Source organism: Rana temporaria, chromosome 10 (assembly GCF_905171775.1).
Source record: "Rana temporaria chromosome 10, aRanTem1.1, whole genome shotgun sequence".
Lineage (NCBI taxonomy): Eukaryota > Metazoa > Chordata > Amphibia > Anura > Ranidae > Rana > Rana temporaria.
In genome coordinates, this window is record NC_053498.1 from 31,044,274 (window position 1) to 31,058,570 (window position 14,297).

General features: G+C 45.5%; 1 protein-coding gene across 1 annotated transcript in view; it reads right to left on the reverse strand.

The window, feature by feature from the left end:
- Positions 1 to 14,297, reverse strand: part of LOC120915824 (SH3 and multiple ankyrin repeat domains protein 1-like) — a 117,679-nt gene that overhangs the window by 62,352 nt on the left and 41,030 nt on the right. Inside the window, exons 2-3 of the mRNA XM_040326624.1 lie at positions 13,772 to 13,854; positions 3,500 to 3,624 (exon numbers count right to left, since the gene is read on the reverse strand). Of these exons, the coding sequence (XP_040182558.1) occupies positions 3,500 to 3,624; positions 13,772 to 13,854 (208 nt within the window). The remainder of the gene's footprint in view (positions 1 to 3,499; positions 3,625 to 13,771; positions 13,855 to 14,297) is intronic.

A 14,297-nucleotide genomic window follows, 5' to 3' on the forward strand; every position in this document is an offset into this window, starting at 1 on the left:
CGTCGTTCCCGCGTCGAATTTAAATTTTTTTTTTTTGCGCAAGTCGTCCGTGAATAGGAAAGGACGTAACTCACGGCGAAGTTAAAAAAATGACGTCATTTAGCGCAATGCATGGCGGGAAATTTAAGGACGCATGCGCAGTACGTTCGGCGCGGGAACGTGCCTAATTTAAATGATCCACGCCCCCTATCCGGATCATTTGAATTAGGCAGGCTTGCGCCGGGGGAAATTACGCTACGCTGCCGCAACTTTACAGGCAAGTGCTTTGTGAATCAAACATTTGCCCGTAAAACTTGCGGCGGCGTAACGTAAATGAGATACAATACGCCGCCGCAGATCTACGAGAATCTGGCCCTTAGAGTCAAGTGTATAATTAACCAGTTATACCAGGGGTGCCCAACCTTTTGAAGAGCGAGGGCCACCTAAGCAACTTGGTAACCGGTCGCGAGCCACAATGAGCGGAGCGGGTGCATGGCTACTCCACTCTACTCTATAGAGTCCGCTCTACTTTTTTTTTGTGGATCGGATTGGAAGTAGATGTTTGTAAACGAACACAAGTCCTTTTACATATGCTACTCCTTAGAGGTGAATGGAGGGTCCAATTGGTTCGGACTGACCGTGTAAAAAGGGGCCTATGGCTCAGTGCAGGTAACCCTCAGGTGCACTACTCTGCACCTGCGGATCAGTTTGAAAGTATCCCAGTAACCACTGCAGAACAGATATGCCCATATATACACTGTAATTTAAGTAATAAACTTACCTTTAATAACAGTATTCTATTCCATCCCAGAGCAGCAGGTCGTGGGCCAAATCAGAGGGCTCCGAGGACCACATGTGGCCCCCGGGCCACTGGTTGGGCACCCCTTAGTTATACCAAGCAGGGGCTAATGATCTACATTTGATACATAGGTTGAAACACAGTTACTAACTGAAACAAAAACATCAGCGTTCCTACACCTCGCCTTAAAACCGGGGTGTGGAGTATCATGCCACAGGCCATACACCATGACAAGACTTTGCACAGTAACAAGACACAGGGTAGTTGTGTCAGCAAGGTCTCTCACAGACAAACATTTCAAAGCAAACTGGGGTTTCAAGTTTTGATGTTAAAGCTTTTCTGAAGAAGCATAAAGAAATGGGCAACGTTGGGGACCGTAGAAGCAGTGGTCAGGAAACTTAAAGCAGCAGATAGATGACACATCATGCTTATTTCCCTTCGACATCAGATAAGGTCCAACAGTGTCATCAGCACAGAACTGGTGGGAACCAGGTACACCTACCTACTTTTCAGAGAAGTCTGACCAGAAGTGGTCTTCATGGAACAATTGCAGCCAAAAAGCCATTCCTCTGATGTGGAGACCAGGCTAAGCGACTCAATACACAAAAACAATGGCATTGGCTGCATGTTTGGGGTCATTGTCCTGCTGAAAAATACACCTTGGGCCAGGCACATGACCCCCTGATGGTATGACATGATGAATCAGTATCTGTCTTTTTTTTCTTAGCTTTGAGGATAGCATTGATCTTCTCCAAATCTCCAAATCCATTTGCAGAAATGCAGCTTCAAACTTGCAAGGAGCCTCCACCATGCTTCACTGTTGCCTGCAGATACTCATTCATGAACAACTCTCCATATCTTTGGCAAACAAGCTACCTCCTGCTACAGCCAACTACTGTATATACTCGAGTATAAGCCGACCCGAATATAAGCCGAGGCACCTAATTTTACCACAAAAAACTGGGGAAACATATTGACTCGAGTAAAAGCCTAGGGTGTCCATCTACATGCCTCACTGTGCCTTACTTTGCCTCACTGTGTCCATAAAAATAAAAGGTAAAATAAATAAGATATTTTTTTTTTAACCACTTAAGACCCGGACCAATTTGCAGGTTAAGGACCTTGGCCCTTTTTGCGATTCGGCACTGCGTCGCTTTAACTGACAATTGCGCGGTCGTGCAACGTGGCTCCCAAACAAAATTGGCGTCCTTTTTTTTCCACAAATAGAGCTTTCTTTTGGTGGTATTTGATCACCTCTGCGGTTTTTATTTTTTGCGCTATGAACAAAGATAGAGCGACAATTTTGAAAAAAAAATCAATATTTTTAACTATAATAAATATCCCCATTTTAGGCCGATACGTATTCTTCTACCTATTTTTGGTAAAAAAAAAATCACAATAAGTGTTTAACAATTGATTTGCGCAAAATTGATAGCGTTTACAAAAATAGGGTATAGTTTTATGGCATTTTTATGAATATTTTTTTTTTACTACTAATGGCGGCGATCAGTGATTTTTTTCGTGACTGCGACATTATGGCAGACACATCGGACAATTTTGACACATTTTTGGGACCATTGTCATTTTCACAGCAAAAAGTGCTATAAATATGCATTGATTATTGTGAAAATGACAATTGCAGTTTAGGAGTTAACCACTAGGGGGCGCTGTAGGCGTTATGTATGACCTCATATGTGTTTCTAACTGTAGGGGGCAGGACTGGATGTGTGACGTCATTGATTGTCTTTCCCTATATCAGGAAACAGTGCCACTGTGAAGAACGGGGAAGGTGTGTTTACATCTTCTCTCCGTTCTTCAGCTCCTGTGACAAATCGCGGGCAAGGTCACGGAGCTTCGGACCGAGTTGTGTGCGCGCGACCCATGGCTGGGCTCTTTAAGGCGACGTACCTGTACGTGCCTGTGACCAGCCATGCCATTCTGCCAACGTATATGTGCAGGAGGCGGTCCTTAAGTGGTTAAACGTGCCCTGTCCCGCCGAGCTCGCATACGTGAGTAGCGCCTGCATGTGAAAACAGTGTTCAAACCACACATGTGAACTCGGGCCCCGCAAGAACAACCCGCCAAAAAAGGCCTCCCCAGATATATCCTCTTCCCAGCATGCCCAACGAGGGAAAACCCCCCCTGATTGGCTGCTGAAAAGAGGTGGATCCCCCAGAACCCCTCTAGCGCCAACTGCCGCCCAGGGGTGTCAACGAACCCCCTGCGCGCAGACTGACCTACAGGACGATTCTGGAATTGGCAGCAGCCTAAATTCCATAATTTGTGAATGGGAGTGACTAAGCCTCTCATCCCCCACTAATTTTAGTGTAGCGCCCGTACCAAAAGTAGGGGGCGCTACAAGTAGTTAAACCTTTAAATATCCTTTAAGTTGATGCCATGATCGCTGCCCCAGGCTTCCAGTTTCAGGGTGGCTCCTTTCTCTCGCAGTGTCCTATGGAACCACCCTTGCATGCAAGGACTTGAGTTGCATCTCCCTACACTGCATGCATCAATAGGAACACACAGCCCCAAAGGATAGTATGGCAATGCACATATTTGCTCCTTCCTCAAACTAACAGAGTGGTTGAAGTGGCTATAGAGACGCAAAGATTATCTGGTTTGACCCAATAATAAAGTTCTGGTCTGACTGAGTAGTGTATATTGAATTATTACATTTTCCAGGCAAAGGAAATAAATTGATTTTAAAAGATATATGGGTACCTCAATTAAAAAGTCTCCCATCCGCAGCCCTGCTCGCCAGGCCACTCCCCCTTCATCCACACTTTCCAGGTACTGGAGCGCTGGGAAGGCTGGAGTTGGAGTGAATTCTTCAATTGGGGTTTGTGCTGCAAAGAAACATGATAAAGTCCATATTATTATATATTAATCTTCAGTTGCTTGACATTAGTTTCCACCCTTTTCACACCGTGACCTTAAAGGAACACTAAAGGTTTGTTTTTTATTCACAAAATGTATTAATCTAAGCTAGAGCATTTAAATGTTCCTTACCTCTTTTTTCATTTTGCCCTCCAAAATATCGTAATTTAGCTTTCAAAGTGCCATATCCTGTGCCTCCTCTTCTTGCTTTCCACCAGCATCTCAGCTGTTTTGCATGGTGGAAAGCAGAATGTCCAGAACGTGCTCGCCCCTTCCCTTTGCCTACAGCTCTGCATGTAGACGTTCTCTCTCTTTCACAGGCAAGGAGGCAGGACATTCTTGGGCGTCTCTAGGACGCTGTAGCTCCGCCTCCCTTCCATTCATTGTCCTTTGCATAACTCTTTACAACCCAGCCTTCACTCCGCCCCCATTGCTCTGGTGGAAAGTGAAACTGATTTTTCTAATCCTCGGCTTCTACACAGTACAGGGGTGTATACTGGGGGAGGTAGGGGCGGAGTGTGGCTATTAGTACACGAGAACTATGCTCGTTCTCGTCCGCCGTTTAAAATAAAAAAAAAGCTTCTGCGCATGCTTCTCAGCTATCAGCATGAATCACTTATGACAATGTAGCCCTGTTGTGATTTTCAGCCATTTAAGAGGATGTAGATATATATATATATATATATATATATTGCAGCAGGTGGAGCCAGAGAGCACAGATTTGGAGACTGCAGTACAGAGCAGACATAGAGATACATTTCTACAGCAAGGGGCTGGAGAACTGCATTTCCCAGGAGGCTGTGAGACAGGAAGTTCCGGGGGAGAGGGGAGTGAGGAGGAAGTAGTGAGGAGAGGGAGTCTGGAACAGTGACCCAGGGAACACAGATATGCATCACAGGGTGATTGAAGACGGCTTGTGTCAGAGCTGTGTGTTTGCCACTGAGACACAGGCTCTATGCAATAGTTCTTGGAGAGACTGATGTTCGTCTACTGAAACAGAGAGAGACTGTGTTTTGAGCGATCGAACTGAGGCCTGGTCGCAGGGCCGATCCAGCCACCGGAGTAATCCAGCCTGCCCAACTGAGTGAGTGGAGCTGACGGAGGTTATTGCCAGATTCCCCAGACGGCCCCTAGACGATCTGAGATGTCCTGCCAGAGGCTTTAAAAGACTGCATCCATTTCACAGACGTCAGTCTGAGGAGAGAGGGACATTCGCTTCCGCAGACAATCATCCTCCTTTCCCAAAGAGACACTGGAAGTGGTGAGCGGCCTTTGGCCATTGCAACAAGTGTACTTCCTACACCAGGGCCCCAACGTTGGCTAGCCTAGGACAGTACTACTGGCCAGTAGTTTAGGGTGGGGTAGATACCGTTAAGTATACATATATATATTACTGTTCATTGCATTCAATCTAAACGTATTATCTCATCCTGTTATTAGTTGTATTATATTAGAGTGGGGAGACGTTAAGGGCTTTTGCTCTATCCCACAGTTATTAAATATGTTATAAAGCTTCACAAGGTGTGCTGGTGTGCTGTGGATTCATTGTTTGTGGTGTGTCACAGAGGTGAGACAGAAGTCCCGATAATTCAGCGGCTCCTTCGGGGGTGAGCGCTACACGTGGGGGCCTCGTCCGGGATTTCTTCTGATACCTCTCGCAAAGTGATAACCGCACAAACGAGCCAGCAATGGATCCAAACACCGCAGCAGAGTGGTGCAAAGAACAAAATGGCCAATTAGGGCTGAGTATAGTAATGGACATTCCTGCTGACAAATGGACAGAGGAACAGATCCGTCAAGCAGTAACTACACTAGCACCTGACCAGAAAGTGTTTGTAATAGACACGAAAATAGATCAAAAAGTCTCCCATACCTATGCCCTACTAGAATGGAAGAAAGGAGTCCCAACCTGCTTCCAGGGTGATAGCATCCAGCTAGCCGGAGAAGTTAAAGCATGGTTATTCCCTCTACTCACCTCAGCAAGTTGTCTGGAGGGACCAAGCCAGACCATGTCAGACACAGTGGAAGTAACTACCACTTCTGTACCAACCACTAACTACCCCCCAGCTTCCTTCTTCATGGACATAGGAAAACTGGTTGAGAGCGTTAGAAAAATGTCCTCGCCATCTGTGAACTATGGCTACAGGAAGTTGAGAATTTTTTCTGGAGTGCAGCCTGTACCTCCTGGAGAAGAAGAGTATGAAACCTGGATGGAACAGGCTATGCAAGCACTGGAAGAATGGGATGTTCCAGAGGCTCAAAAGAAACAACGCATTACTGAAAGTCTGAAAGGCATTGCAGCAGAAGCCATCCGAAATTTGAAATTCAGTCAGGAGTCTTGTACAGCATATGACTATCTTCGCATGCTACAAGATGAGTTTGGGCGCACAGAGAAAGCTACAGATCTAATCTTCCTATTTGAACACATGTTTCAACGGGAAAATGAGCAGCTTTCCGAGTATATTCGATGACTAAACAAAATGCTATACCAGATTGTACTAAAGAAAGGAATAGAAGCCAGGGATATGGATCAAGTTAGAATGAAACAGATCCTGAGAGGCGCTCTGAGTTCCGAACCTATCTGGATCCAGTTGAAGACCTTACAAGGGGGTACCTCTTTGCGATACTCTGATCTCATTAAGATGGTAAGGGAGGAAGAGGCTATCCTAGAGGAGAAAAAGAAGGGCTCAGGATTTTCATTTCCTGCTGAGGTTCGAACGCTCAATGTGTCGAATGGGAATTCAGAAGTGGAGCAATTAAAGGCTCAAGTTTCCCAGCTGACGCAAATGTTAACCCTATTGTCTGCAGGTGTCAAGTCGCCCCTTGAAAAAGTCACTTCAGAACCAGTTCCTGAATCTACTACTCAGGTGGTGCCTATCAAGAAACCGTCAAACATCTGCTATAATTGCGGAGGAGTGGGTCATTACTGAAATACCTGTCCGAGCCCATCGAATTCAAGAGGAAGTTATCGACCGGCGGGAAACTACAGAGGGCCCCAGTGAGGGAGCAAACTGGGTGCCCAACTACTGAAGACTGCTCTGATTCCCAGGATACCAATAAGAGGCCCAAGTCTTTACCCAGAGCCTCACCTGCTACGACAAAAAGATCCCCTCCCCTGGCGTCTGGTCCTGTGTCAGAGGGAGGCAAGGCACACCCACAACCTAAACACCCGGAAGGGGGAAGAAAACAACCACCACAAGCGAGGAAGAGGGCTAGAGTGCAGCCGACTGGGTCTATGCCTTCTACTACTCCGAAGAAGTTCCCTGACCAGTTGATAGGCCCTTCACCCATTATCCCAGTTCAAGTAGAAGGGGTTTACACGAAGGCTCTCCTCGATTCAGGTGCTCAAGTAACACTGATTTACTGGGACTTCTACCAGAAGCATTTGAAGCATCTACCCCTGATGGAGTTAGAGGATCTCGAAATCTGGAGTATTGGGACTCAGAAGCTTCCATATGATGGGTGTCTACAAGTGAAGCTGGAGTTCAGTTCGGCAACTGTTGGACAACCAGGGGTCTGTGACGCCTTAGCCATTGTATGTCCCCGCCCACCAGGAGCTAATCGAAGTTCTATGATTGTGGGAACAAATACTGACTTGGTGAGACGCCTTATAACTCCATTAGTGACGGAAGAGAGTTCTACTTCAGAGGAGATGCACCCGATGTTGCGGCCAATCTACCAGCGGATTATTCAAGAACAGAGGGCCCCTGCAGAAGTGGGACGGCTTTGGAGATTAGAAAGAGCAGAGAAGGTCTTACAGCCAGGAGAAATGACTAGTTTCCGGGCCTCAGTCAAGTTGAATTGGTCACAACCAGGCCCCTATGTGGTCCTGGAAACTGATCCCAGAAATATGAAGAGATCTGGAGTGGAATTGGTGCCTGAGATAATATCCACCAGAGCTCTACAGCGGGCCCGTGGGAGAGTCTCTGTAAGTGTATGCAATGTGTCAGACTCCCCAGTGACCTTTAAGGCACGGATGCCGATTGGACAAGTGGCCACTGCCACACCCCTCTCACCCACTGAATTAATAGAGGGAGTAGACAGAGATCCCAGCTGAACGATTCTATCCTAAAGATGCCCATATCTCGCCTGAGTGGAAGAAGCGAATTCAGTCTCAGCTCCTCAAGTGGCAAGATTTATTCTCCAAGGATGAGTTTGATGTGGGGTGTGCTAGGAGCACTCAGCACCGCGTTCACCTCCAAGATGACATGCCCTTTTTCGAGAAAGGTCACGGCGAGTCCCATTGGGAGATCTAGATGACCTAAGGGAACAGCTGGCTGAATTGAAAAGGACCAGGATAATCCAAGAATCCAGGAGTCCTTATGCCTCACCCATCGTGGTAGTTCGCAAGAAAAACGGTTCCATCCGTTTGTGCATAGACTACCGCACACTCAACCAAAGAACCATTCCCGAACAATACACTACTCGTCGAATAGAAGATGCCTTACAGTGTCTGTCCGGAGCAAAGTGGTTTAGTGTACTTGACCTGCGAAGTGGATATCACCAGATACCCATGCATCCTGAAGATAAAGAGAAGACTGCTTTCATCTGTCCACTGGGATTCTTTGAGTTTAATAGAATGCCCCAAGGCCTCACAGGAGCCCCAGCAACTTTCCAACGACTAATGGAAAAGACGGTGGGAGACATGCACCTGATCAAGGTACTAGTGTATCTGGATGACCTAATAGTCTTCGGAAGAACACTGGAAGAACATGAGCAGCGGTTGGAAAAGGTCTTGAAGCGGCTGCATGAAGAAGGATTGAAACTTTCCTTAGAGAAGTGTCAGTTCTGTCTGCCTTCAGTCACGTACCTGGGACATGTTGTTTCAGCAGAAGACATATCAACTGATCCTAAAAAGTTGGAAGCTGTGGCTTCATGGCCGAGACCTCGTAATATTACTGAACTCCGGTCCTTCCTAGGATTCTGCTCATACTATAGGAGGTTCGTAGAGGGGTTTGCCAAGATAGCTCAGCCTCTGAACACGCTTCTAAGAATGGAAGGAGCAGAAGATGAATCAATGCCCTTTGAGCCGGGTTCATCAGCCCATGGAACTATGAAGCCTCGTGAATCAATCCAGGAGGAATGGACCGACCAATGTGAAAGAGCTTTCCTCCAATTGAAAGGAAGTTTAACACAGGCTCCTGTCCTTGCCTACGCTGATCCTGCCAAGCCTTATGAACTACATGTGGATGCTAGCAGAGAAGGGCTAGGAGGAGTACTATACCAGGAATATGATGGCCTCCTGAGACCGGTGGCATATGTGAGTCGGGGTCTCACCCCTTCTGAGAAGAATTACCCCACTCACAAGTTGGAGTTCCTGGCCTTGAAGTGGACAGTGGTGGACAAACTAAAAGACTACCGGTACGGGGCCAATTTCGTGGTCAGAACTGACAACAACCCAGTCACTTACACTACGGCCAAACTGGATGCCACTGGGCACCGGTGGTTGGCTGCCCTGTCAGGATTCCGCTTCAGCCTCAAATATCGCTCTGGGGTCAATAACCAAGACGCGGATGCCTTATCCAGGAGACCCTATAGCACAGGGGTCCCAGAAACAGAGTGGACTCATTTGACTCCAGATGGAGTTCAAGCCCTATGCCAAGGGGTGGAGTGCCGAACCAAAGGAATGATTGGAGCAGAGGCCATAGGAGTCATGGCTGCCGGTGTCCCTAAAATGTATTGTAACCCTACACAGCTGAGGAGTGAGGGCCTGCCTACTTTCACGAAGAAGGACCTGAGAGTAGATCAGGCTGAAGATCCTTTGATCGGGTTAACTCTGAGAGCAATGAAAGCGGGTCAAAGAGGGCTCGTCTGGTCCACAAAGAGTGGGAACGGTTGAAACTGCTAGACGGGGTGGTCTACCGAAGGGGCCCCTCAGATGACTTAGAAGAAAAGCAGCAGTTGTTCCTCCCAGAGAAGCATAGAGAAAATGTGCTGAAAGCTTTGCATGATGACCATGGTCACTTAGGAGCAGAGAGAACTTTTAAACTGGTCCGAGACAGATTCTATTGGCCCTGCATGAGATCCGAAGTTGAAAACTACTGCCATTCCGGTCTAAGATGTATCCAGAGGAAAACTTTACCTTTTCATTTGAATGTTGTATAACACTAGTAATAATTATATTTATAAATTATTAATACTAGTCAACCAACATTCAAATTCTTCTATAGCTTGTAGGCGGAACATTCGACCGGAAATGTACAATTGCGTCGTCGTACAATTTTCTGCTTCGTCGAATCTTCTTAGAACATTCAACAGACACAATAATCTTTCAATGACAGATTCGACCTTAATTCGGATTTTCGGACAAATGCATTTCTTAACAAAATAAATAAAAATTAATTTCGGGAGTAACTAAATACATTTATTTTTCGGACGAAAATGAAATTCTGAAACAACATTTTTCAGTGTGCACATGTCTACCCGTAGTGCAGCCCAGAAGCAGTAGTGTGCATTTTTTTATTTTTTTGCACTATAAACCAAAACAAAAAGCAATATTTTTTACTTTTTGCCACTTTTTTTACTTTTTGCCACTTTTTTTACTTTTTTTAACATTTGAATGTTGTATGACACTAGTAATAATTATATTTATAAATTATTAATACTAGTCAACCAACATTCAAATTGTTCTATAGCCTATGGGCTGAGCATTTGGCCAAAATGTATGATTGCGGCGTCGTACAGTTTTACTGCTTGTCGAATCTTCTTAGAACTTTTGACAGACACCATAAGCCTTCAATGACAGATCGTTTGTATGCTTTTCGCTACTTCATCGAATCTTCGTCGTTCATATTTTCTACCCCAACACTGTCTCTATAATGTCGAATCTTTTCTCTCTATGTAGAATAATCTTGGACTAATAGAGGTTAGGCACATTCAACACGCAGATTCATTAGACACAGATTGCTGTTGTCAGCGTCATGTCTAATCTCCTATCTATATCGAACTGTTGTAGAAACGAAAACAAAGCATTTTTTTATGTCGGATCTTTCGGATCGAAAACGAATGCACATGTCCAACTACGGGTACAAACAACAGATAACATACACTGTATTGTCAAAAGGTATTGGACCCTGCCTTTACATGCACATGAACTTCAATGGCATCCCAGTCTTAGTCTGTAGGGTTCAATATTGAGTTGGCCCACCCTTTGCAGCTATAACAGCTTCAGCTCTTCTGGGAAGACTGTACAAAAGGTTTATGAGTGCGTCTATGGTAATGTTTGACCATTCTTCCAGAAGCGCATGTGAGGTCACTGATGGGGATGAGAAGGCCTGGCTGATGGGGATGAAAAGGCTTGGCTCTCAGTCCCCCCTCTAATTCATCCTAAAGGTGTTCCATCGGGTTCAGGTCAAGACTCTGTGCAGGCCAGTCAAGTTCCTTCACCCCATACGTGCTCATCCATGTCCTTATGGACCTTTCTTTGTGTACTGGTCCAAATCATTTGGTGGAGGGGGGATTATGGTGTGGGGTTGTTTTTCAGGGGTTGGGCTTGGCCCCTTAGTTCCAGTGAAGGGAACTCTTAAGGCGTCAACAAACCAATAAATTTTGGACAATTTCATGCTCCCAACTTTGTGCAACAGTTTGGGGGTGACCTTCCTGTTCCAGCTCCTGAAGCATTTGGAACATATTACATGTTCCACCCTAAAAACAGGTGGAAAGTGTAACATGTTCCCAAAGGTGAACTTATCCTTTAAGCTCTGCAATGCCAAATGTTCAACACTGGGCATCACTATAGAGAAGATTTCTATAGGAACCATCAGCACGAAAGAAGTGCGCCATACTTCAGATAAATTATGCAACTTCAGCTGTAACAAAAAAAACATATTTTCAACGAAACTGACTTTGCTATCTCCTTAAGATGTACAATTATTTATTACGAATGCCTGCCTCAGTGCCGGGACACAGTCATCCAGCGCCCAGGGAAAAGATGCCAAACTGCGTCCACCTGCTTCCCTTAGAGTTAGGGCCAGGCCACCTCCTTCCCTGCAATAAACCATTGCGCCCATTTTTTAGGTTTGGTTTTGAATACTAGAACACCAGTCAAGTTTGTATTGCTGTCTGTTTGCCTACTAGGAAGATCCACCCTCTCTGTTTGTCTTGGTGACCATCTTCCTTGTCTATTTGTCTTGTGATCATTAAAATGGAGTAGGGTTGTAGTATTTGCCGATACTGAATACCAATACTTTTTTTTAATCTCATGTGACAGTGGCACATGTGTCAGTAAGTTTTTTTTTTTATCTTTAAATATTTTTTTTTATTTATAATGCTTTCTTTTTTTTAAAGGGGGGGGGGGGGTGGACCGTGTCAGTGTGTTTTTTCTTTTATTCTTTTATTTTCTACAATATTATTTTTTATTCTTTTGTTTTTTTATTCTTTATTTATTTTATTTATTTTTTCAGCCCTGTTGGGGGGCTTTGGTGAGATATCAGGGGTCTTAACGGACCTCTGACATCTCCCCTTTGAGACAGGGAAAGGGACTAGGGACACATGTTCCCCAGTCCCTTTCTCAGCAGCATCAGCTGCGCTGAAAATTAAAGGAGAAGACAGCGTCTTCTTTTCATTCATAAACTAAAACATTGTAAACACAGGTTACGATTTTTCAGTTATGTGAATGGACAAAGTCAGTGATCACTGACTCTGTCCATTCGGAGCAGTAAGGAGCCGGATTTACCGGCTCCTACCCCACTCTCCATCCTGACACCAGGGGGTGGAGGAGGAGCACGGAAGGGGAAAGAAGAACGGCGGGATACACAGCGGGATATACGGAGGGAAACACGGCAGGATACATGGCGGGATACACGGAGGGAGAGAGAAACACGGGGGACACGGAGAGAGAGAAAAACACAGCGGGGGACATGGAGGGAGAGAGACAGACTGCAGCAAAACAGAGGGGGGCTGGAGGAGGACACGGGACAGTCAACGGTGATCGCGTGTGGGGGAGTTACAAGCACCGATCACCGCTGATTTTAAAGCAGCTGAAAGCCGCGCGGGGAGAGGGGGTGTAGAGAGAAGCGGAGAAATTACTTTTAAGCGGTGATCGGTGCTTGTAACTTCCCCACGCACTGATCACCACCGACAGTACAAGTATCGGGTGAAGCATCGGGAGCATTTGCCCGAGTACAAGTACTCGGGCAAATGCTTGGTATCGGAACAACCCTAAAATGGAGAGTGACAGTAAGACTCAGCTCACATTGGATGCGTTTTCAACCTCATCCAATTTGCATAACATGTGAATTGGACCGGCTTTCAATGGACCTGGTTAACACATGTGCGGGTGGCTATGGTGCAGTTTTGAAAAGGGTCCTGTGTGTTTTTGGGTACGGTTCAGGTAAAAAAATAAAAATTACACCTGAACTGATTAATAGAACAGCACCAGACTGCCACATTGAAACCATGGTCGAATATATGTGCCTAGAGGAAAATCCCAAATTTTGAGTTGTCATCAGAACAGGAATTGAGAAGAAATCTTTTAATGAAGACGCTTGTTCTGGTGATCCTGGTAGCAACCAGGGGTTTTCCTCATTTCCTGGTGTGCCTCTAGGACAGGAAGTGAAGGGAAATCTCCCAAACAGAACACAGATGGCAAAAAAAACTGGCAAGGGTTATAACCATCCCCTATTCTATCCAAAATAAAACAAAATTGCCTTGCTTCTAGTTTAAAGAGTGCTTTAGGGTAGGGGGGATGAGATCAGGAGTTTTAGTTATTACTGAAGCTCCTCTTTGATCAGAAGTACAGCTGAAAAATAAGAATTGTTCTGGCCATTAGGGGTTTCGTAGAGAGAAAGCGCCTTTCATAATCAGCTCAGGACAGAAAAATACATCACTCCCAATCATACAGCACTGCAGCCGCATGGAATGATTGATTTGGGTAGACCGGAGTTCTCAATCATCAACCAGGCAGACTAAAGTGGTACCTATGGTTGTTATTCTTTGAGGTGCAATACAGATGAAATCTTTCACTTCTTGTATGCGGTTGGCTTAATCTTGGTCGTTTGTACTTGTTACAGGAAAACATGCCTTTGCACTTCTCTATGGACAGCGGCACTCTGTCTCAGTCCAGTAGAGCGGGGAGACACAGGACACCCCTAGTAATTATAGTAGAGAATTCCTCACCCTTCGCTCCCCTCAGCACAAAGCCGAATCCTTCGCTGTCTTTCTTCTGCAGCAGCACAGTCTTTTCTTTAATGATGTAGTCACTGAAAGAAGAACAGCAGTGTTAGTGGGTACGGCCGGAGGTGCAACTAATTCACAGAGCCCTGGTGCAAAAGAAAATGGAGCAACTACAGTCAAAATGTAAAGTAAAATTCATACATAGGTACTGGATTTTAGCCAAAAGGTCTATAAAAAGGCACACATACTGGCAGAGGTAAATAATGGCACTAAAGGTCCTCTGCATAAGAACAAATTATGGACCCCCCCATTAAACAACTATCGATAGATAGATAGATAGATAGATAGATAGATAGATAGATAGATAGATAGATAGATAGACTTTTGATACACTCAGGCCCGTCGGAACAGGACAGGCAAAACAAGCAACTGCTTGGGGCCCCAGCAGATTGCTCCTGCCGCCGCTTCCTATAAATGCTGCAGCCTGTAGCCTGGCCAAGCTCCTTTCCTAATTCCTCCTGCAGTCCGG